We start from the raw sequence: 25726 nt of genomic DNA on the forward strand, positions 1-25726 counted from the left end.
CAGGAGTTGTGACTACTAACCCAGAAGATATAAATGTACAGTTTAAGCAATTTTATACTACCCTCTACAGCGCACAACCACCCAAGGACCTGTCTGAAATTACTAATTTTTTAGATAAGTTGACTATACCGAAAATCTCCCCAGAGGACCGTGCAGACATGGCTAGAGACCTGTCTGTGAATGACATACTACAAGCCATCCAATCCATGCAGAATAGTAAAGCTCCGGGACCTAATTGAAATATATAAAAAAATTGCAACTAAACTCGCACCAGTTCTCCACAAACTATATCAGGATATTCTGTTTTGGGGGACACTACTGGATACTATGACGCAGGCAATCATATCAGTGCTACTTAAGAAAGATAAAGACCATTTAGTATGCAGTTCCTACTGTCCGATAAGCCTGCTGAACTGTGATTATAAAATCCTAACAAAAATCTTAGCTTCCCATATTGAGATTGTACTGCCAAAAATTGTTAATGCAGATGTGTTTTGTTTGTAGCAGACAATCTTTTTATAACATGCGTCGCCTTTTAAATATTATTTATACCCCATGTCCAGCCGACCTGTTGGAGGATATAATCTCGTTAGATGCAGAAAAGGTGTTCGACCGGGTTGAATGGGGCTATTTACTGGAGGTTCTGGAAAGATTTGGCTTTGGCCCATCAATGTTAAAATGGATCAGAATATTGTACTCCTCAAAAGTGGCCACAGTACAGACAAACACCTTAATTTCAGACTATTTTAAACTCTATAGAGGTTGCCGACAGGGATGTAGTCTCTCTCCTTACCTGTTTGATCTGGCAATTGAACCACTTGCTATAGCCCTCAGGGAGGAGGATGCTGTTAGAGCAGGGGTGGCCAAGTTCGTTCCTCGAGAGCCACATTCCTGACACTCTTAGTTGTCTCCCTGCTCCAACACACCTGAATCCAATGAAAGACCCATTAAAAGTCTGCTAACGAGTCTTTCGTTGGATTCAGGTGTGTTGGAGCAGAGAGACAACTAAGAGTGTCAGGAATGTGGCTCTCGAGGACCGAACTTGGCCACCCCTGTGTTAGAGGTATTATGCGGGGTGGTAAACTTTACAAAGTGTCACTCTATGCAGATGATTTATTATTATATATATCAAACCCTCATAAGTCCATACCTAGACTTTTATGCATCCTGAACAAATTTGGGAGCCTCTCAGGCTACAAGATCAACTATTCCAAAAGCCTGCTTTTTCCAGTCAATGATAACAACAAGGACTATTCCGTCTTTCCTTTTAAAGTAGAAAGGGATGCTTTTACGTACCTAGGCATTAAGGTGACACATTCAATGAGGAAACTGTACGACAACAACTTTATGACTGTTCTGGGACGCACAATACAGGACTTTAAAAAATGGTTGTCACTACCCATTTCATTAGCAGGCCATATAAATATACTTAAAATGACAATTCTACCCAGGTTTCTATATATTTCAAATGATTCCTGTATTTATACCAAAAACTGCTTTTCAACTACTGGACAAATCAATCGCATCTTTCATTTGGGGGGTTCTAACCCCAGGATGAAAAGAAGTTCTTAGAGGTGTCAAAGGACGCGGGGGGTCTTGGACTGCATAATTTTGTTTTTTATTACTGGGCAGCCAATATAGTAAAACTTCTATATTACATACAGTACAAGAGGGCACAGACTGGGCTCGGATGGAGCTTCAGTCAAAACCTATTACCCTCTCTTGCGCCATGCGGCTCCACCACGACGTGCGGAACTCCTCCGCACGTCTGTCTTAATGTGCCAAAAAAGTGCTGATGTCCACGTCTTTTCACAATTCCTGTGCTAGTCAGACGACATACCGGATCAAGACAGCGTCCAGTTTAGAAATGAACGGCACATTCCACTGTTACAGGAGTTTTTGTCATGGAAAGAGGAGCGCGGTGGAGCCGCATTGCAGAAAGCAACGCCGCGATGAAGCCTTCCAGGACATGTTGGGGCAAGTCCAGCTCATGCACAATCACAATCGGATAATCACACGACTGAAAAGCAACCGGAATCCATCTGAAATCCACCTGAAAACCATCCTGTGAGACCAACGCCGAGGTGGTTTTGTCCTGCATAATGAACGGCTCCGTGGCGCGTCCCTCCGCTTTTCTTTCCATGAAAAAAAACTCCTGTAACAGTGGAATGTGTCTAAAAAGCTGATGTCCACGTCTCCTGCCTTTTTGTGAAAGTCACACGGGTCCCGGATCAACAAAGCCTTCACGTTGGAAATGATCTGGTTGTTTCAGCGGGGTCTGAGCATGTCGATCGGCGCAGGGAGCGCGCCACGCTCTCAGCAGTTGTGGGCCGCCCTTAAAGTGGCAGTAACACTCCTTAATCTGTATAATCTCCATAAAATCGTCCCTGAAAGCCATATTAATTTTCCGAACGGTGTCCACCTGGAGGTCTCTCACAGTTTCTGGAAAAAAATTGATGCAGCAAAGCTCCAAATCGTTCAGACATTTATTCGCAATAAAAATCCGACGAGAGGGGTGGACCACTGCTCACACAAAGCCTGCTCACAGGCGAATGACGCAACCGACAGGCGTGAAAAAACTCACGCATGCGCACGAAGGTTCAAGCTTGTCTGATGCAATCACACGTGATTCAAATCCATATGGTTTTTGAAAAAAATAAAAAGGTCTGATACTTTTCTCACAGACCTTGTACACAAAATGGTCCATGCGTTTTGTTGTCCATTGATATGGTAAACAGTGCTTTACACAGAGAAAGCAAGAGAGTTATCCAGTAACATTCACATGCAAACTAGTGGAGCAATCCTGATAGTTACACACTCTTTGTTTGAGCATGTGAGATTGTCATCAGAGGCTCTCAGTGTGCTCCTGCTTTCACTGATCGCTGTGCGTAATGGCGCAGGGCACACTGAGTATATACTAATAGTATGTACTCATTGGAGCACCCAGGCGGCTATTCAAACAAGGCAACTAGTAACATATCACTTCTGAAAACGATCTTTGGATTTTCACGTGAGGTGAATCTGCCCTACGATTGGATTTTGGAAAACCATGTGATGGTGAACCAATTCCGATTGGACACTCACATTGTGCACGTCATCACACAGCTTCTATGAGGAGTAAAAAGATGGCCGATGGCTGGCTCAAAAGTCCACGGAGTTAACTTTTCAGCAAAAAACTAAGTTTCTATCTCATATCATTAAAAAGTTAGTTAGAATTTAGTAAAGCTTGGTCTTAGCCGTGGTATACGACGTTGTCGGCCCCAGAGGGTTAAGATATGGTTTCAGTTTAGGAAACACTTTGGTTTGAAGGAGGTTTGTGGATTCCTTCCAGTTGCTAACAATCACCTATTTACACCCTCCATTCTGGATAGTGCGTTTCGGTCTTGGCAGGAACAGGGGCTGGCTTTTTCATGGATCTATTCCCAGATGACAATTTCTCTTCCTTTGAAACATTATTATTAGATTATAACATACCTAGAGGTCAATTTTTCAAATATCTCCAAATTCGTAGCTTTTCAAAGAAGATGTTTGAAGACGCCAAGAAGTAAGTTAGATACATTCCTAGAATTAGATCCCTATGGCAGGAAACATATCTCTATAATTTATAAAATGATACTAAAACTGAATAAAGTATCTTGGGACTGAACAAAAGCTCCATGGGAGGCAGACCTGGGGCTTTCAGCGGGTGCTTGGCAAAAGAGTCTTACCTGTATACATACTTTCTGTCTGTGCGTATGCCATGGGCTCATTCAGTTTAAGATAGTACATTGTCTGCACTACTTGAACGATAAGCTAACAAGAATCTTTCCCACCGTAATCCCTGGCTGCCCGAGGTGCCGATCACTGTCCTGCAACAGTTGGACATATGTTTTGGCTATGTCCCTCTCTCACTGATTATTGGATGCAGATATTTGAGGTTCTTTCCCTTATTTGTGGACAGACGGTTGCCCCCGATTTTTGGCATACCTCCCCCGACCTGCAAACTCACGAGCCTACAAGTCAGATGCACTGGTGTTTGCCTCTTTGATGGCCCACAGGCTTATCCTCTTTAACTGGAAGGCAAAACATGCCCCATCCTTTTCACACTGGCTAAAGGAGGTACTGTCCCTCCTATCTTTGTCAGACTCACAGGGGTTTCGTCTTGACTTGGAGTCCCTTCATAGAATTTGATGAGCGCTTCTCTTTTGGCTGTAATTGACAATCACCCGACTGAAATGTAGACACCAAACCACCTAATGAACAGATTGTTTGAGTGACTGTCATCTGTTTGATGTAAATTTGATGAGATCCTGTCCAGAAGGTTCCTGTTTTTTTTTTCTTCCCTTTTTTATTCCATTCTTCCAAGAGTCCAGGGGGTGGGGGGTTGATTGTGTGTGTGTGTCTTTATGCTGTTTTGAAACATCTTGAAAAATTCTGAATAAAGATTGCAAAAAAAAAAAAAAAAGAAGTGTAAATTAGCTTTGCAAAGTGCACTAACAGACCATGGCTTTTGGACTTGTTACTTTTAACAGTCTGGTTGGTCTTGTTTGTCTTTTTGTCCAGAGAACACAATATCCATTTCTTCCAAAACAGATCTTGAATACTGATTTGTCTGACCACAGTACATGGTTTCACTCTGTGATGGTTCAATCCAGATGCCTCAGACCCCAGGGGTTAATGTAAATATCTTGTTTATTTATTTATGTATTTGTTGCACAATAAAGTTTCAAATGAAATTTGTGAAAGTAATTCTATATTGTACTGCTTGACAAAGGTTTTCAAAAGTAATGCCTTGCCCATGTGATTATATCAGGTATTGATGAATGCGGGTTCTTCATGCAGTGACATCTGAGGTATTGGAGGTCACAGTGCTCATTTTAGGCTTGCACCCTTGCCTCTTACACACCGAAATCCCACCAGTCTCCTTGACTCATTTAATGATATTATGCACTGTAGAGAACTATGCAAGTCCCTTCTACTCCGTCTTTGAGAAACATCATTTTTAACCATTTCAATCATTTTCTCATGCATTGGTTGGCAAACTGGAGATCCTCTGCCCATCTTTGCTTCTGAAAGACTCTGCCTTTGTGTTGATACTACTTTTATACCAAATCATGATTACAATCACCTGTTTGACATGACATCATTTCATTTATTTATTTTTACCAAACTCGCAGTAAATTGTAATGTGTCTTCTAACAGCCTTCAGTGCATTAATGTTAACAAATTAAATGAAATTAATCACAAAAACATGAAATATGTTGGGTTCATGTTGTCTGCAATGAAACAGAAGTCAAAGTAGATACAAGAATCACCTCGTGTTTTTTTTGTTTTTTTTGCATTTTCACACCTCATCATCATCTTCTCCCCCACCTCCCCCGAGCTCTTCTGACATGTTTCCATCTCGTCCCTCAGCTGCTGCTGTCAATTCCTCATTGGGAACAGGAGGTAAAGAAAGATGAGCAGTGTGTCATCGCGTCCAGATTGCTTTGGTTCCTGAATGTAATGATTTTACACGTGCCAGAGTCCAACCGGCGAGGCAGCAGATACGTCGCTGTACATTCTTGTTTTGTTGTTTTGGATTTGTGAGGTTACTGATCCGTGTAAAGGATCTCTGGACCCATCGTTTGGGTCACATGATAAGTACATTTGTTTATGTGTAATAAAAGCCGATCTGTTTTTTTCCTAGGCCAGCAGCTGTAGTGCACGTCCAGCCAATGTGACCTTGTAAAGGTAAAATAAGTTTTACAAAGATAAATAAAAACTTGAAAGTGTTGAACATTACTGGTGCGTTGTTTTTGTTTTGTTTTGTTTTGTTTTGTTTTTTGTAGGGTTTCTAAGATGACTAAATACAGGTTTGAATGTTCCTAAAAAGCGTGACATTAACCGTGGACAGATTCTGAGTGAGAGGACCAAGAAACACTCCAGGCAGCCACGTTTCCTCCCATACTGTTTTACCACCATTAACAGCTGATCGACGCTGGACTGGCCGTCGTTCGACCTCGCACCGCCGTCACTGAAATAGCTGAGGTGTGCATGCTGACTGCTGACGGCAGGGAAAATTCCAGTGGATACAACAGATGTTTGTGGAAATGATATCTAATTTGAAACCGAGCTTCATTTCTCCGTGTGATATTTTAACTGATTCATCAGCGGTGTCACTGTGACCGCTAAGCTGCCCTCTGCGTGTGTCAGCACATTGCTGAAAAAAGATTAGCCACATCGAAACCAGTGCTTCTACTTCTTAACCTTAAAAGATAGTTGCACGTGTAAAGTAACAGTAAATCACAAACTGCTTTTAAAAGAACAAAGATGTTCCTCACAGAATCTGACTCGGTACGCACAACAGCAGTGTGTCTAAAGAACAAAAGTCAGCATTTTTTATTATTATTTATTTTTTCATTATTTTACCGTTTGTAAAGTATACTTTTACTTTTAGACACTGGGCCCTATCTTCCATCTGGTGCACACTGTGAGAGTCATTGCTAGCTTCCAGCTGACACAGTTATTTTCTTGCCCACTCATTCACTCATTCATCTTCATCCACTTACTCCAATGGGTCACAGGACACTAGAACGTATCCCAGTAGTCATAGGGCATGAGGCCGGGTACACCCTGGACAGGACTCCAGCCTATCGCACAGCCACATAGAGACAAACAAACACATTCACATCTGCACGCACACCTACGGACAATTTAAAGTTTCCAGTCCACCTAACCTGCATGTCCCTGGATGTGGGAGGAAGCCGGAGCACCTGGAGGGAACCCACAGAAACATGGGCAGAACATGCAAACTCCAGACAGAAAGGCCACAGCAGGGAGTCAAACCCAGGACCTTGAAATGCTTCTTACGGAGCCCCTCCTTAGTTGCCCTGGCTGTGTGTTTGGGGTCATTGTCATGCTGGAAGACCCAGCCACGACCCATCTTCAATGCTCTTACTGAGGGAAGGAGGTTGTTTGCCAAAATCTCGCAATACATGACCCCATCCATCCTCCCTTCAATACGGTGCAGTCGTCCTGTCCCCTTTGCAGAAGAGCACCCCCAGAGTATGATGTTTCCACCCCCATGCTTCACAGTTGGGATGGTTTTCTTGGGGTTGTTCTCATCCTCTAAACACGGTAAGTGGAGTTGATTCCAAAAAGCTCTATTCTGGTCTCATCTGACCACATGACCTTCTCCCATGCCTCCTCTGGATCATCCAGATGGTCACTGGTGAACTTCAAACGGGCCTGGACATGTGCTGGCTTGAGCAGGGGAACCTTGCTGCCCTGCAGGATTTTAAACCATGACAGCATCATGTATTACTAATGTAATCTTTGTGACTGTGGTCCCAGCTCTCTTCAGGTCATTGACCAGGTCCTCCTGTGTAGTTCTGAGCTTTCTCAGAATCATCCTTATCCCACAAAGTGAGATCTTGCATGGAATCCCAGACCGAGGGAGATTGACAGTCATCTTGTGTTTCTTCTACTTTCTAATAAATAATCATAACAGTTGTTGTCTTCTACCAAGCTGCTTGCCTGTTGTCCTGTAGTCCCCCAGCCTTGTGCAGGTCTACAGTTTTGTCCCTGGTGTCCTTAGACAGCTCTTTGGTCTTGGCTATGGTGGACAGGTTGGAGTGTGATTGATTGTGTGAACAGGTGTCTTTTATACAGGTAACAAGTTCAAACAGGTGCAATTAATACAGGTAAAGAGTGCAGAATAAGAGGGCTTCTTAAAGAAAATTAACAGGTCTGTAAGAGACAGAATTCTTACTGATTGGTCGGTGATCAAATACTTACAGGGTGGGCCAATAAATGTTACTTCGTATCCAAAGAAGAGGAGCGTGGATTGAACATGTCATCAATTACTGAACTGTGCGGAAAACAAGAGACAAAGTGAGAAACCTTTGTATCAAATGTTAATTTGATGCTTCTGTTACAACTCTAAATAAAATTTTTGAATAAGATCTCATTTCTAAAACTTGTGTATGATCAAAAGTGGTAACATTTTATTGGCCCACCTTGTATTTCATGCAATAAAATGCAAGTTAATTATTTAAAAATCATGCATTGTGAATTTCTGATTTTTTTCTTTTTTTTCTTTTTTTTTTTTTTGTCTCTCACAGTTGAAGTGTACCTACGATAACAGACCTCTCCATTCTTTGTAGGTGGGAAAACCTGCAAAATCTGCAGTCTATCAAATATTTATTTGCCTCACTGTATATTCAAAGCCAAGTGGCGTCTGTGTATTTATATGCATGTGTGTAACTTTGATCACAGAGAAAGTGCACTGAAAAAAGAGAATGTTTGAACCAACTTAAAAAGTGTTACAATATGTAAAAACCTGAATGAAGTAAGTTGTCTGAACTTAAGGTTGAAAGTTAAATCAATTCTAACTTAAGTTCAAAAAACTTAATTCATCTACTTCACTAATCACCCTATTAAATGTTCATTCAGTTGTTTAATTTTGTAGAAAAAAGCAGATCACAGACATGACACAAAACTAAAGTAATTTCAAATGGCAACTTTCTGGCTTTAAGAAACACTATAAGAAATCAGGAAAAAAAATTGTGGTAGTCAGTAACAGTTACTTTTTTAGACCAAGCAGAGGGGAAAAAATATGGACTCATTCAATTCTGAGGAATAAATTATGGAATCATGAAAACAAAAGAACGCTCCAACACATCACTAGTATTTTGTTGCACCACCTCTGGCTTTTCTAACAGCTTGCAGTCTCTGAGGCATGGACTTAATGAGTGACAAACAGTACTCTTCATCAATCTGGCTCCAACTTTCTCTGATTGCTGTTGCCAGATCAGCTTTGCAGGTTGGAGCCTTGTCATGGACCATTTTCTTCAACTTCCACTTCCACAAGAGCTGGACATTAGCCATTTTCCAGCAGATTTCACTTTTAATGAGATTTTGTCATGGAAAGCCACGCGGAGGCTTCGCGCGTCACAACCGATTCGCTGATGAAGCGAGACAAAGGAACACCTCCGTTTCGGAGTGTTAGAGGACAAGTTGGGACATGCCTATCTCGGCTTTCAGTGCTTACCAGTCGAGTGAGTATAAGAGAACTTGTGGAGAGCTGGACATGTCCCGCTCTTGTGATAACCAGAAAAGAGCGCACAACGGTCTCGTATCCACAGAGCCATCCGTTTAGAAATGATCCAGTGGTTTGTGCCTCATCGTCGCAGCTCGGAGCGCGGCGCACCGACCGTCCTTAAAAGGGTCCTTAAAGCTGTAGTTAAAGTCCTTATTCTCTGTGAAGCCCGTAAAATTTTCACCGAAAGCCAGATACATTTTTCGAATGGTTTCCAGGTGCCAGTCTCTAACAGCTTCTGAAAAATTCTGATGGAAAAAAAGTCCTTTTCATCCCGCCATTTCCAGACAATGAAAATCCGATGAGGGGGCGGGACCACTTCACAAGGCGTGCTCACAGGCGAATGACGTCACCGACAGGCGTGGGAAAACACACACATGCGCACGAGGGTTCAAGCATGTCTGACGTAAAAACATGAATGAAATCCATATAGTTTTTAAAAAAAATAAAAAGGACCGTTAATTTATGGACAGACCACGTATGTTTTTAAACAAGCCTCCCAGGGACGCAAAATGAATTTCAGTTTTAAACTGACAAATAAAGTATATATCTATCTGTCTGTCTAGTCAAGACATTGACCGTTTGTCAAACGGTCTTTAATATGAAGCCTCGGACACTGTGTCAAATAGGTTGTTAAATGGACTGCATTTATATAAATGGACTGCATTTATATAGCACTTTTCCATCTGCATCAGACGCTCAAAGCGCTTTACAATCATGCCTCACATTCACCCCGATGTCAGGGTGTATGTTGTTCTTAGTGGAACAGTGTGAAGTGTGGCTCTCTGAGCTCTGCTTTTATCCATGTCAGGGCAGGGGGGCCACGTGTGGACAATCATGCATACAGTGTCTAAAGAATGCATCTATCAAAACATTTAAACAGAGTTAATTAAAAAAACAGGTTCTTAAAGCAGAGTTCAAGAATGATGGATTTTGTCACAGTGTTTGTGGTTCTCAGTGCTGTGATGATCAAAGAGTCCTTTTCATCCAAGAGAATGTCTTTTCAACATGGTGCTGATCAGAGGTCACTTGAAGGTTGTGAACAAAGTCTTACTGTGAAACTTGTCTTTATTTAAGACAGTGCCTTTCTTCTGCATTGTGATTGACCACAATTGCTCTCAGCTGTTTGTGTCACTCAGAGGTCATTGTGTTGATAAGGCTGAAGGACTGACTTTATTCAGATTTTGTAAAAACTGAAGAGGGTTTTCATTCTGACGGGGGTCACAAGCAGTCAAGACGACATTTAGTGAACAAAAAACATATTTATCATTTTGGTTTCCACAAAAAGCAGAGCTGGGGTCCGGAGATGGACCGCACTGGAGGTAAGAGCAGAGCTTGGAGAGGAGCTGAAGATAGGGGCCTGAGATGGAGTGTGGACAACTGCTCAGTCCTAGTTTAGACCCGATTTACACCTAGCTTAGACAAGGTAGTTTATTCCTGGTTAGACCCTATTAACCTTCTTTAGAGCTAGTTTAGTCTTAGTTTGTCCTGGTACACCTCCTCTCTCCAGTAGGGAACAAGCCACTGTCAAACCGAGCCTGAGCAATTGCTTTCTGGTGGTTTTCAGTATTCACCAATGTCTTTTTGCTGAGGTAGACTTCAGTGAACTGCAAAAAAGGCATTCCACATGTTTAGATACTCATCCATCTTAGTACAAAAATGGTCAAAAGAAACATACTGAAGATGTTGACCATTAACACTGAAATCCCACAGCTATTGCTGTCCTGCGTCTTGTGTCTGAGTTTTCTGGCAGCCCATTTCTCTCTACTACCACAGCTTTGGGTTAGTGGGTTTATTGTCAATTACCCTGATCAAAAGTTTACATACATTCAGGGCTTAATTTGAGGGGGGAGACAAGCGGAGCGCGCTCCGGAACCTCTGACGTTGGCTCCGCCAGCTTTTATACTGGATCTGGGGATCCGCCACCTCTCTTGACTAACAAAATATTAACAAAATATCACAGCGATTGCTCTCACTGCCAATTCACAACCGGCTGCCCTCCTGTCTGCTGTGCGGAATTGGCACCAAATCTGGCAACAAGTCCAGAGGCTACGCTGTTTTGATCTGGATGTTGACGTAGCCGCAGAGCTCCGTGGCCACCAAGAGAGGACTTGGATTCTTTGGCGGGTCCCGCATCCGTAACCCCCGGAGGCAGTGAGTGAAGGGAGAGCCGCGCATTGTGTTCTGCATGTGTCTGTTTATAATCTTCTCGCACAGAAGAAAAAAGAGAGTGTTTACACAGGAGAGAAAAGTGAGAAAATGTTAATGCCTGTTTGAGAAAAGTGTGTAGTGAGGGTTTTACAGCCTTAAAACATCTATAATAGCGCTACTTCGCGGATTTTGTACTGCTTCACACCTGGCGCGATCAGACGCTACAAATTCGCGGGGGTCGCGTGGCGACAGACGCGCCTCCTTCCGCCCGGTGTGTCGCTCTGCTTGGGTGGACTTTCGCTGCGAAAATTCACCCCGGTGCGTCATCAAATGGGAGGAGCTTCCATTCTGCTCGGTGTCAAGTCATCACGATGGACCTTGATCACACGGAGCGAGTTGTGAAAAGCTCCCAATACAGAGAGTATCATTATTTGCTGCAGGAGCTGCGTCTGGATGATGGCCGCTTCAGCGGTCCATCCGCCTCTGCAGGACCCAGTTTGAGGACCAACTGTCCTGTTCACGTGTAAACAATTAAAAAAAAAGAAACTCCGCTGCTTGCTGCAGCTCGCTCTTCCCCCATAAAACTCTGTCAAATTGTGTTTAGAAACCAGTCACCATTTGTTTATTATACATCTGTGTAGTTAATTAATAAAATATTCTCTACAGACAATTCGCTCGCGCCAGCGCAGTAAAATAAAAAAAAAAAAACGAACAAAACTCTGCTGCTTGCTGTGAGGCTGCTCCTCGCTCTTTCCCAAAAAAAACCTCTGTCGTAATTGTCTTTAGAAACCAGTCCACCATTTGCTTTATTATACATCTGTGTAGTTAATAAGTAAAATAATCTCCATGGATGATTCCCTCACGTGCGCACGTAAAAAAAAAGAAAAGAAAAAGAAACTCCCTCTCCCTGCTGTGGTGCTGTTGCTTGCTCCAAAAACTGTCATGATTGTGAAATTGTTGGGGAAAGTGTAGTGACACGGACCCACAACAGGGGGCGCAAATGAAACAGACAATGAAAGAGTCAAATATGAACACTTTACTGTTGTGAATGAGCACAACACAGAGGATGGAAATTTTACAGACAGTCAGTCACAAGGGTGACGTGTGGGCAGGCTCGAGGATAGAAGACGTCTGTCCTGAGATGAACCGGAACCACACGATTCCTCCGCCACCGAACCCGGAGAATACTGGAGCCGCCAAGTCCCGAGTCCCCAGGTGGCCACCGTCTTCGAAGGTCAGATCTGGTACTGCTGGTGAGGAGCAGAGACATAAGATATGGGTGTGTGCACACCCAGTAGCAACAACGGTGGAATACCGCCTCCACCTCTACACATACTCGTGCAGCTCCTGTCTACCCACTTATCTGGTAGAGGTGTGCAGCGGAGCCATTGCTGGACACACCGAACGCCGGTCTCACAGACACGGAACACCACAGGAAACGGCTGCAAAAAAGAGTTCAGACTGATACACAGTTCACTTTCAAGGCTGAGAATACTACCTGAACGGTTTGACGATATCTCGGCGATGAGGTGGAGATGACGTCCGGGTTTTATGGAGTGAGATGATGAAGCATGAATGAGTGACAGCTGTCAGGAGATAATGAGTGACAGCTGTCACCCCCGGCTGTGTCCATGGCGGCAGCGCCCTCTCCTGCCTGAAGCCCGCACTTCAGGCAGGGCGCCCTCTGGTGGTGGGCCAGCAGTACCTCCTCTTCTGGCGGCCCACACAACAGAAATAAAGGACAAAAGAGACATAAGTCCTGCTCACAGGCTGCTACCAGATACAGGACATGTTCACATCTTCAGTCAAACTCCAGACATCTCCACGTCACTACATATTCAGTCCCTGATTGGTCAAAAGTTCAGATTTTTCAACTTGGGGAGGAGGGCAACACGACGTGACGCGACGCAATATCGCGCCACAAACGCGCAAAACGCTCAAAATCGCTTCACTCGCGTCGCGCTGCACAGTTTGCCAAAACGCGGCAACATGTGGCTGCAGTCGCACGCGTCGCACCCGGTGTGAACGCGAAGAATGTAACTCCCGCGATAAATGAGGGACCACTGTACATCATTAAACAGGAATTTATACTCTATCCGGATTTGGCGTGACTAGTGTTATTAATGCCCAGTTTATTTTCGGTGTGTCGCACAGCGTTGTTCGCTAGCCCCCCCCCCCCCCCCCCCCCCACTTCTTTTTTTTTTTCTGCACCGGAGCCACCCATCCTCTGCGCTCCGGGACCTCCCACTTTACAAATTAAGCACTCATACATTCATTCTTAATACCATGTATCGCCCCCTTTAACATCAATGACAGCTTGGAGTCTTTTGTGGTAGTCGTGTATGAGGCTCTCTGATGGTGAAGCTGCCACTGAATATGTCTTGGACTTTGTTTACATCAATTACAAAGAAATACAAACAGTTTGGCACTTTATGGTAAATCTGGAGTAGACAGTTCTCAAAAACTGAGTGAGTCTGCAAGAAGGAGAAGAGTGAAGAAAGACACCCAGACAACCCAGAGGAAGTTATAGGGCTTATCTTATGTGGCTGTGATTGGAGAAATTGTGCACAGTGCAAATTTTGTTTTTTACATCATCACTCTTAGCTTCATAATGGAGTAGAGTGGAGAAGGATATTCTTTCACCAAAACAGATCAAATCTAGACTTGCATCTCAGATGTACATTCTGGCAATTTGTAGCTAAACTTTGAGGTCTTCTTTTTAAGAAAATCCTCCTCTATACCACTTCATCATGAAGCTGTATAACTGGTGAGATGGCTTCATTCCGTGATGGATGGCTGCCCCAGGGAGGACACTGCTTTGGTCATGATTGATTTCAATGTGATCATGGATGCTGACATGGCTGATCTTGAGGACTATATCAGTCCCTGCAAATCTTGTTACTGTGGTGAAAATGAATCAATGCTCTTTGACTTTCCAAAGGTTCTGGGGCAGTGAGTTGCATGATCCTGGTGCCAGCATCCAAAGTGCCGCTGGACATGACTGGACATGGAATCAGCATTGGGTAAGATCTTGGAGACAAGTGACTTTGCTGTCTTTGTCAGTGAGGAAAAATTCCCTGACCTTGACTTTGCAGATGATCCTGTGATCTTTGTGGAATCAATAGGTTTCCTGATAATAGCACTTGATAAAGTGGCTGTGGAGTTGAAGAGTTTAGGTTGAGGATTATCCTAGATCAAGACTAAAGCCCTGTTCAGTTTGCGGTTAGCAATACGGCTCGAGTTTGATTCAATCCAGATTACGTTCTAGTGTTCAGACCTGTTTTTCAAATCCGGTGTCACAGATTGAACAGTCCACCCTAAAAATCTGTCCCTTGTGTCACTTTGGAGCATCAGCATCGATTAATAGATTATGGCCTTGTTTTCTGCTTAAAACTGACTTTAGAATGATTTAAGAGGTTTACTTTGTCATCTGATGGTTAATAGTCACATTATTCCCTTTGATCTGTTGGATGTAGAGAGCTAGACTCAGAGTCAGTCTCAGACACGCTGGTGTCATGCTTTGATCACTCCCCGTCTTTTATTATGAAATAATGCTGAATTTATGTGGAAATGATTGTTGTACAAAAGCTTCAGATATCTGTTACTGAGAAAGATGATGACTGGAGGCAGTTTGAAGCAGAATCAAGGTGGTAATCTGTTAATCAATTAATCAGTTAATGTGACGCTCCGAAAAGATGTCAATCAATCAATCAATTTTATTTATATAGCGCCAAATCACAACAAACAGTTGCCCCAAGGCGCTTTATATTGTAAGGCAAAAGCCATACAATAATTACGTAAACCCCCAACGGTCAAAACGACCCCCTGTGAGCAAGCACTTGGCGACAGTGGGAAGGAAAAACTCCCTTTTAACAGGAAGAAACCTCCAGCAGAACCAGGCGCATCTCCTCCTCTCTGCTCTCCTTCTGTGTTTCTCTATCTCTGCTCCAACCTTCAAAAGTCCCAACCAGACTGTGAATTCTTCAAACTATATTTGGATTAACCTTGGAATTGATCAGCTGGTCTCTGAATGCTATTGACACCATTTTTTTCAACAAGGAAATCAGGGTTGGGGGACCCTGCTTGCCCAGATGGAACCTACCCTGTGGGCTATGTTCTCGATGGCTGGGAGACGTGGCATGTTGCGTGTTTGCTACCACTCTCTGTGGAGGACGTTGAAGATTTATTTATATTTGGTTTTGTTGTGGGAGCGCTGGTACTGATTGGTCTATGTACTACCCTGTTCTACCATAGAACTGGCAAGACGGCTGCTACAGAACTACGACCCCTCACCTGTCCGTCATGATTAATGAGTTGGGCAAGACGATACAGTCTCAGACTGTGTTAACCCTTGAACTCAGATGTAAGTTGGATAACATCTTGGAGCAAATGTACAGCTTTGCAAAGGAAGATGTCGGAGAACAGGGTATACTCATAAATTGGATTTGGTTGGGCAGAGGAGCTGCAAATGTGTTTCTCTGCTCAACCCTAAACATGGCAGACTTATCAGCCTCCGAAGGTGAAAATGCCCCACTGTTTTCCTCCAGAAGAATTTCTGTGGCCTTGGTGAACCATTCAGCTGCCCTCTTATCTTCTGCCCCTCCATATAGTCTGATGTTGTCAAGGCAACTCCAGACAAAATGACACACTGACAGAAACTGATACAAACTCATGTGACTGGGTACAAAAAGGAGCATCCCCAAAAGGCTCAGCCATTCACATGCAAAGATGGGGTGAGGATCACCACTTTGTGAACAACTGCGTGAAAAAAATAGTCCAACAGTTTAAGTACAATGTTTCTCAATGTTTAATTGCAAGGAATTTAAGGATTCCATCATCTACCGTCTATAATATAATCAAATCAAATCAAATCAATTTTATTTATATAACGCCAAATCACAACAAACAGTTCCCCCAAGGCGCCTTATATGTAAGGCAAGGCCATACATAATTACGGAAAAAACCCCAGCGGTCAAAACGACCCCCTGTGAGCAAGCACTTGGCAACAGTGGGAAGGAAAATCTCCCTTTTAACAGGAAGAAACCTCCAGCAGAACCAGGCTCAGGGAGGGGCAGTCTTCTGCTGGGACTGGTTGGGGCTGAGGGAGAGAACCAGGAAAAAGACATGCTGTGGAGGGGAGCAGAGATCAATCACTAATGATTAAATGCAGAGTGGTGCATACAGAGCAAAAAGAGAAAGAAACACTCAGTGCATCATGGGAACCCCCCAGCAGTCTAAGTCTATAGCAGCATAACTAAGGGATGGTTCAGGGTCACCTGATCCAGCCCTAACTATAAGCTTTAGCAAAAAGGAAAGTTTTAAGCCTAATCTTAAAAGTAGAGAGGGTGTCTGTCTCCCTGATCTGAATTGGGAGCTGGTTCCACAGGAGAGGAGCCTGAAAGCTGAAGGCTCTGCCTCCCATTCTACTCTTACAAACCCTAGGAACTACAAGTAAGCCTGCAGTCTGAGAGCAAAGCGCTCTATTGGGGTGATATGGTACTATGAGGTCCCTAAGATAAGATGGGACCTGATTATTCAAAACCTTACAAGTAAGAAGAAGAATTTTAAATTCTATTCTAGAATTAACAGGAAGCCAATGAAGAGAGGCCAATATGGGTGAGATATGCTCTCTCCTTCTAGTCCCCGTCAGTACTCTAGCTGCAGCATTTTGAATTAACTGAAGGCTTTTTAGGGAACTTTTAGGACAACCTGATAATAATGAATTACAATAGTCCAGCCTAGAGGAAATAAATGCATGAATTAGTTTTCAGCATCACTCTGAGACAAGACCTTTCTAATTTTAGAGATATTGCGCAAATGCAAAAAAGCAGTCCGACATATTTGTTTAATATGCGCATTGAATGACATATCCTGATCAAAAATGACTCCAAGATTTCTCACAGTATTACTAGAGGTCAGGGTAATGCCATCCAGAGTAAGGATCTGGTTAGACACCATGTTTCTAAGATTTGTGGGGCCAAGTACAATAACTTCAGTTTTATCTGAGTTTAAAAGCAGGAAATTAGAGGTCATCCATGTCTTTATGTCTGTAAGACAATCCTGCAGTTTAGCTAATTGGTGTGTGTCCTCTGGCTTCATGGATAGATAAAGCTGCGTATCATCTGCGTAACAATGAAAATTTAAGCAATGCCGTCTAATAATACTGCCTAAGGGAAACATGTATAAAGTGAATAAAATTGGTCCTAGCACAGAACCTTGTGGAACTCCATAATTAACCTTAGTCTGTGAAGAAGATTCCCCATTTACATGAACAAATTGTAATCTATTAGATAAATATGATTCAAACCACCGCAGCACAGTGCCTTTAATACCTATGGCATGCTCTAATCTCTGTAATAAAATTTTATGGTCAACAGTATCAAAAGCAGCACTGAGGTCTAACAGAACAAGCACAGAGATGAGTCCACTGTCTGAGGCCATAAGAAGATAATTTGTAACCTTCACTAATGCTGTTTCTGTACTATGATGAATTCTAAAACCTGACTGAAACTCTTCAAATAGACCATTCCTCTGCAGATGATCAGTTAGCTGTTTTACAACTACCCTTTCAAGAATTTTTGAGAGAAAAGGAAGGTTGGAGATTGGCCTATAATTAGCTAAGATAGCTGGGTCAAGTGAAGGCTTTTTAAGTAATGGTTTAATTACTGCCACCTTAAAAGCCTGTGGTACATAGCCAACTAATAAAGATAGATTGATCATATTTAAGATCGAAGCATTAAATAATGGTAGGGCTTCCTTGAGCAGCCTGGTAGGAATGGGGTCTAATATACATGTTGATGGTTTGGATGAAGTAACTAATGAAAATAACTCAGACAGAACAATCTGAGAGAAAGAGTCTAACGAAATACCGGCATCACTGAAAGCAGCCAAAGATAACGATATGTCTTTGGGATGGTTATGAGTAATTTTTTCTCTAATAGTTAAAATTTTATTAGCAAAGAAAGTCATGAAGTCATTACTAGTTAAAGTTAAAGGAATACTCGGCTCAATAGAGCTCTGACTCTTTGTCAGCCTGGCTACAGTGCTGAAAAGAAACCTGGGGTTGTTCTTATTTTCTTCAATTAATGATGAGTAGTAAGATGTCCTAGCTTTACGGAGGGCTTTTTTATAGAGCAACAGACTCTTTTTCCAGGCTAAGTGAAGATCTTCTAAATTAGTGAGATGCCATTTCCTCTCCAACTTACGGGTTATCTGCTTTAAGCTGCGAGTTTGTGAGTTATACCACAGAGTCAGGCACTTCTGATTTAAAGCTCTCTTTTTCAGAGGAGCTACAGCATCCAAAGTTGTCTTTAATGAGGATGTAAAACTATTGACGAGATACTCTATCTCACTTACAGAGTTTAGGTAGCTACTCTGCACTGTGTTGGTATATGGCATTAGAGAACATAAAGAAGGAAGTATATCCTTAAACCTAGTTACAGCGCTTTCTGAAAGACTTCTAGTGTAATGAAACTTATTCCCCACTGCTGGGTAGTCCATCAGAGTAAATGTTATTAAGAAATGATCAGACAGAAGGGAGTTTTCAGGGAATACTGTTAAGTCTTCAATTTCCATACCTTAAGTCAGAACAAGATCTAAGATATGATTAAAGTGGTGGGTGGACTCATTTACATTTTGAGCAAAGCCAATTGAGTCTAATAATAGATTAAATGCAGTGTTGAGGCTGTCATTCTCAGCATCTGTGTGGATGTTAAAATCTCCCACTATAATTATCTTATCTGAGCTAAGCACTAAGTCAGACAAAAGGTCTGAAAATTCACAGAGAAACTCACAGTAACGACCAGGAGGACAATAGATAACAACAAATAAAACTGGTTTTTGGGACTTCCAATTTAGATGGACAAGACTAAGAGTCAAGCTTTCAAATGAATTAAAGCTCTGTCTGGGTTTTTGATTAATTAATAAGCTGGAATGGAAGATTGCTGCTAATCCTCCGCCTCGGCCCGTGCTACGAGCATTCTGGCAGTTAGTGTGACTCGGGGGTGTTGACTCATTTAAACTAACATATTCATCCTGCTGTAACCAGGTTTCTGTTTTCTTTTTTATGCTTAAATAGATTTTTGCTGGTTATTGGTGGTCTGGGAGCAGGCACCGTCTCTACGGGGATGGGGTAATGAGGGGATGGCAGGGGGAGAGAAGCTGCAGAGAGGTGTGTAAGACTCTGCTTCCTGGTCCCAACCCTGGATAGTCACGGTTTGGAGGATTTAAGAAAATTGGCCAGATTTCTAGAAATGAGAGCTGCTCCATCCAAAGTGGGATGGATGCCGTCTCTCCTAACAAGACCAGGTTTTCCCCAGAAGCTTTGCCAATTATCTATGAAGCCCACCTCATTTTTTGGACACCACTCAGACAGACAGCAATTCAAGGAGAACATGCGGCTAAACATGTCACTCCCGGTCTGATTGGGGAGGGGCCCAGAGAAAACTACAGAGTCCGACATTGTTTTTGCAAATTTACACACCAATTCAATTTTAATTTTAGTGACCTCCGATTGGCGTAACTGGGTGTCATTACTGCCGACGTGAATTACAATCTTACCAAATTTACGCTTAGCCTTAGCCAGCAGTTTCAAATTTCCTTCAATGTCGCCTGCTCTGGCCCCCGGAAGACAATTGACTATGGTTGCTGGTGTCGCTAACTTTACATTTCTCAAAACAGAGTCGCCAATAACCAGAGTTTGATCCTCGGCGGGTGTGTCGCCGAGTGGGGAAAAACGGTTAGAGATGTGAACGGGTTGGTGGTGTACACGGGGCTTCTGTTTAGGGCTACGCTTCCTCCTCACAGTCACCCAGTCGGCCTGCTTTCCCGGCTGCTCGGGATCTGCCAGAGGGAAACTAACGGCGGCTAAGCTACCTTGGTCCGCACTGACTACAGGGGCCTGGCTAGCTGTAGAATTTTCCACGGTGCGGAGCCAAGTCTCCAATTCTCCCAGCCTGGCCTCCAAAGCTACGAATAAGCTACACTTATTACAAGTACCATTACTGCTAAAGGAGGCCGAGGAATAACTAAACATTTCACACCCAGAGCAGAAATGTGCGGGAGAGACAGGAGAAGCCGCCATGCTAAACCGGCTAAGAGCTAGTAGCTGCGCTAAGCTAGCAGATTCCTAAAAACACACAAAGTGAATAATGTGTAAATAATTTAGAGGTGATTCAGCAGAGGGAGTGCTTTAGTTAAGGCACGTGAAGATTACACTGTGAAGCAAATCGTTATCTAGGTAACTAGATCAATCTAACTGCGCAGATTAAACAGCTAACAGATACAGCAAAACACCACTGTGCTCCGGAACAGGAAGTGATACAATACCGCAGTGAGAGCCAACCACCAGTAGAGGCAGATGTATGCACAGTATTCAAAAGGGGACTGATTTTTAGGGGATACCGTTCAGTCTGTGACACCAGCTCATCTTACACACGCCTCCAAACTCAATATGGACATGACAGCTTCCATGTGTGACACATGGAAGGGAACACACCTGGTGGATTTTCTTGGTGAGAAGGTGTCCTAGAGAAATAAGGTTGTTTGTTGTCCTCACCATTGTAACCACATTGAATGCTGCCACAGTGGTGAGCACACTGTGGGCACACAGACGGAGTGAGGAAGTTTCATGTCATGATCCCCAAACTCGCTGAATCCTTGTCACATTTACATTCAGACTATGGCGAATCCTGCTGAAATCCAGCTCAAATCTGCCTCAAGCCAGATAGAAAACACATTCAGATTCAGAAAGAAACCTATCCAAGCCAGATTTCGATCAAATCCTGCTAAACCGAGATTCAGACAACCCCTGAACAGAAAACATACTGATAAAATAGTCAAAACCACTTTTATTTGCAGCTGAAGATGTTAGCATAACAAAAACACAGAGTGTGCACTTCGTTCAATAATATGGTCCATGGGGGAACAGGATGGTAGCTAAATCAACAAAAACAAACAGGCAGAGGGTCCAAATACTGTTATGACTCATACCACAAAACTAGAGGTGTCAAATCTGGCTTCAGAAAGTAAAAAACCTCCCACGTGTTGCTTCTACCTGTGCACCTAAAACAAGTGATCTCAATAATTAACTCGTCCACCCACCTGAAGAACTGAACTAATTACAATCAGCTGGTTTATTGGGAAGATGGAACAAATATGTGGCTGGACTTTTACTTTCTGAAGCTGGATTGGACACCTCTGATGCATATACAAACTATAAACCAGCAAACCAGCTATGTAATGTGTGAGTGTCTTATATAGTGATATAAGTAATTTAGAAACTATTATAAATACAACTGTCATCATTTCTGTTCAAACGTGAAAACAGTTGTTTATATACACAAATTACAGAAATAATTCATGGAAAAATAAATGTATGAGCTTTAACAAGTAATATTTGTCATCCACTTGATACTGGGGCTTAGTAAATCACTTTCTGGACTGAGTCACTGTGCCCCGGGTGCACGTGACACACATGAGTCATGTTATCAAACAGCTGATAGTCTGGAGAAGACATAACACATGCTCACCAGCTGGATGGGGTAGTCTTCCAACTAATAACAATTTTTTGGGCCACCTTTCCTCTGTTGTGAAAAATAAATACAAAGATACTGACATCCACAAAATTTACTTTTGATAGGAAAAACTGACTTCATTTGCCACTTAGTTTTACCTTTAATGTATCCAAAAACAAAACACTAATTTATCAGGGGGATGTCTTTATGCATAAAAATATGGCATAACTGCTACAAATATATATGTAGTTTTGCAGATATAGCTGCATGTTGGACCACCACTCTAATGGACAGGACTCTGGACTGATGGCAGGCTCTGCTCTGTATCGACAGACACTGTTCTCAATTGAGTCTTCTTCCTGTTCAGAATCAGATTCAGATGAAGCAGCCAATGGGGTTAACTTTTTCTTTGGTGGCTCTGATGTTTTTTCTTCCACAGTTTTCTTGACAATAACCCTGTGTTCCTTGACTAAGTTAGTGACCGAGGCCCACACCTCATTCCTCTCAGCTCTGGGAGTACACTTCAGGTCCTTGAATCTAGGGTCTAATGCAGTAGCAATCTTCAGATATACAATGTTGGCATTTTCCTTGTGTGTCTCCAGGTCTTTTCTGAATGTAGACCTGAACGTGGCCACATAGGCAGAGTCATAATTTGAGCTCCCCATCACCCGAGAGAGATGGTATAAAGCAGGCAGAGCCACGGAGCATGACAGGTACTTTTCTCCTCCCAAAAGTTCAGTCTCATACCTGCAACAGAAAATCAACTCCACTTCAGTCAAAGTAAATTGGATTCACTTATCCACAAAAATATTCTCTACATATTCATGCTGCATTTTTACATGCACACACACACACATAGGCCTATTTGCACTGTTCCTCTCTTACATGCACTCAGCCAGAACAGTGAGAAATATGATGTAAAACATACCGGCAAGGCTCCGGTAGGGTTTCCAACCTCTGCAGTTTTTCCATTTCAGTTGTAGTTGGCATGAGAATGTTGGTGTTTGTGGTGAGGACGTCCCTCAGCGGCTGTTCGTTTCTGCGGATACTTTTCATCATGTCCAGAGTTGAATTCCATCTTGTTGGAACGTCCTGCATAAGTGACTCCTCCTTCTGTCCATGTTGAACTTGTTGTTGCTCTAATTCTGCAGCACTTGCTGGACTGTGTTTATAGTGCCCCACCACTTTCCCGCATTTTGCCAGGACATCGTCAAATGCACTGTTATGCAGAGATACTGTGACAGAACGCTGGCGACTGTGTGCAAAGCAGGGAATATGATCAAAAGGCAGACGTCTCACAGCAGCTATCATATTTCTTGCACTATCTGTGCTAAGTGTGGTGACTTTATTTGACATATTCACCTGTTATGCACCTTCAATAAAGTGTCTGGCACATGTTTCAGCATAATGTCTCTCCTCTGTCTTCATTACTGTCAGAGCATGTGAATGCAGCGCCCACTGTTCTTCAATATAATGTGCTGTCACTCTGAGGTAATTATGGTTACCAGTTATGTCCAGTAATCCCCAGTGAGAGCCACAGAGGGTGCACATTGTAAAGCTGTGGTTTTGCAGTCCTCTCCTTTTCATACAATGGGTGTATTCTTCTTGTGATGGTGCGTCGTGATGGAATCTCATATATGCCGTCATTTGTTGCGATTCTCAGAATATCTCTCATCCCGCTGTCTTCCACAACACTAACTGGCCTGCAGTCTGTAGCAGTCCATTTTGCAATAGCATTTTGTGAGCCTCTCTTGCCTTTGTTTATCTATAGTTCTCCCACACGCTGCATCTAACGTAGTCTGCCGAAGCCTCCTGCCGAAGCCTCGTGCCGCAGTGTGTTTCGTTGAATGATCTCTTGGCATCAGCTGTGTGTGCTGCATTTAGGTGATATTGAAGACTCGAAGTACTTCAGTGATAACAAAATCCAGATTAGCAGTGCCTCCAATTAAATCTGGTTCTGTCGACTAAGCCATTGGAAGAACTTTAAAATTAAAATGTCCATGTAAAAGCTCCGTGCCCTTCTCCATGTTGGTTGGTTTATCCACCAATTCTTTTCTGTTCCAGTGTCAGTGACTCATCACACCGGTTCATGTGAGTGCTGCAGACTTTTGCAAAATAAAAGTCTGTGAGCAACAGACTCTTAGAAAAAAATAACAACTGCGTTAACGTGCAATGAAAAAATTGTTGGTGTTAATTAATTAATGCGTTAACGTGATAATAACGCATTAACTTGCCCAGCCCTATATAACATATAAATAATGGTGCCCAAAAACCTTGAAATGGTCAAGATGTGAGTTGAGAGCAGATTATTGTTGCATTGTTGGATGTAGGCGGCATCTGCCTGCAAACAGTCAGATTTTCTTGTCCTTGTGAACTAGGATATGTTGCGCAAGCTTTGTGGCATATTGGAAGGATTTGTTGCAGTCCATGCAGACGAAGATTCTGCCGGCACAGGTTTGCTCCTGGTGACTCTTCAGTGAGTCTGCGTGGCTGAAGGTTTTGCCACAGCCTGTGCAGCTGACTGGTTTCTCTTTGCTGTGGATGTACTGATGACGAATAAGGCGGGAAGCCATGGCGAATGCCACACCGCACTCTGCACACTTGTGGGGGCGCAAGCCGCTGTGAATGGCCTTGTGCTCGGTTAGATTGGAGGACTTGGCGAAGCCCTTTGAGCACACCGAGCAGACGTATGGACGCACGCCTGTGTGGATCTTCTGGTGCTCTGCCCTGCGACTGGCCAGAGCAAACGTCTTCCCACAGTCGGGGCAAGAGAAAGGCTTCTCTCCCAGGTGCTTCCGCTCATGACGCTTTAGAGACAGCGGCTTGTTGAAGGTCTTGCCACAGTGTGTGCATGGAAAAGGCTTGTTGTTGGTGTGCATGTTCCTTTCGTGTTTTCTCAGGTCAGACGAGCGGATGAAATCCTTGCCACAAGTGCTGCACATGTATGGCTTTTCCCCCGTGTGTGTGCGGATGTGCTTGCTGTAATCAGAGGACCAGATGTAGGTGTTGGTGCAGAAGGGGCAGTGGTACGGTCTTTCTCCAGTGTGCACACACTTGTGCTGCTGCAGTGTGCCCTGGTGAGAGTAGGCTTTGCCACATGTGTCACACACATGTGGCTTGAGGCCTGTGTGTGTTTGTAAATGGCTCTGCAGGTTACAGTACTTCTTAAATGCCCAGGGGCAGTGCCTGCACTTGAAGGGGCGGAGCTTAGCCCCACTTTCACTGTGTTCTTCACCTGCTGTGAAAATCTGAGGGGTCTCGCTGTTTTCACAGGTTTCTACTAAAGGTACGTTTTTAAGTGTGTTCTTCCTCATGCCGTCGGCTGGGCCACATTCCTGAGAGTCCACGTTTGGCTCTTTCAGCTTTGATGCCCTCTGATGCACTGAATTGTCAGTTTTTATCCAGTGGCCCTTTTTAAGGCAACAGCTCCTCTTCTTCTTTTTAACGTCCAGCTGAACATTGGCACATCTGTTCATTTTCTTGCTTTTTGTATTTTTAGTGTGTGGTGAAACTTCTTGACAGGCACGGTTTTGATCATCACAAGCTGCCATTTCTTGTCCCAGTGAAAGTCCAGCAAAGTTCTCCACGTGGAGGCACATTGGTGTTTGGGGGTTAAGGTAAAGAAAGCCGCCGTCACTGCTCTCTGAAGCCGATTTCAAACAAACAGTACCCAGATAACAGTCAGTCTTCTGTCCGTTTTGGAGTGGGTGACTGACACTTGGGTTGTCAGACATCAGTGGCCACATTTCATTAGACATGGTTACTTTTACAGTATAAGCTCCTGAAATAACCTGCTGGCTCTTGAAGCTGTGGAGTGACAGACTGAAGCTCATCCTCCTTACACAGACCTATAAAATAAAAATACACAAAACATCATACAGCATCCTATCAAGAGCGGTACATTTTTACTGTACAATGACTACAATATGTCTGAACCTCTTTAAACATACTTGTCTAATTAAAGCTGGCAATCTGCAGATCTAGATGGTTTTGTAGGGGG

At 43.2% G+C, this 25726-nt stretch overlaps 1 protein-coding gene and 1 long non-coding RNA gene across 2 annotated transcripts; one reads left to right on the plus strand and one right to left on the minus strand.

The window, feature by feature from the left end:
* The first annotated feature begins 5339 nt into the window (after positions 1–5339).
* On the plus strand, positions 5340–6307 carry LOC117518067. Its single transcript, XR_004562912.1, has 3 exons — positions 5340–5427; positions 5669–5712; positions 5811–6307. It is a non-coding gene; the product is annotated as an uncharacterized LOC117518067 (long non-coding RNA).
* Positions 6308–24077: 17770 nt separating this feature from the next.
* Positions 24078–25202, minus strand: LOC117518193 (zinc finger protein 648-like). Its single transcript, XM_034179250.1, has one exon. The coding sequence runs from the start codon at positions 25200–25202 to the stop codon at positions 24078–24080; it is 1125 nt and encodes a 374-aa protein (XP_034035141.1).
* Between the last annotated feature and the right edge of the window lie 524 nt (positions 25203–25726).

The sequence above is a fragment of the Thalassophryne amazonica genome, chromosome 10 (genome assembly GCF_902500255.1).
Source record: "Thalassophryne amazonica chromosome 10, fThaAma1.1, whole genome shotgun sequence".
In the NCBI taxonomy this organism is placed as follows: Eukaryota; Metazoa; Chordata; class Actinopteri; order Batrachoidiformes; family Batrachoididae; genus Thalassophryne; species Thalassophryne amazonica.

Coding starts and splice junctions, on each gene's coding strand:
- LOC117518193 (XM_034179250.1), bottom strand. CDS start 25,202: ATGAACAGATGTGCCAATGTTCAGCTGGACGTTAAAAAGAAGAAGAGG.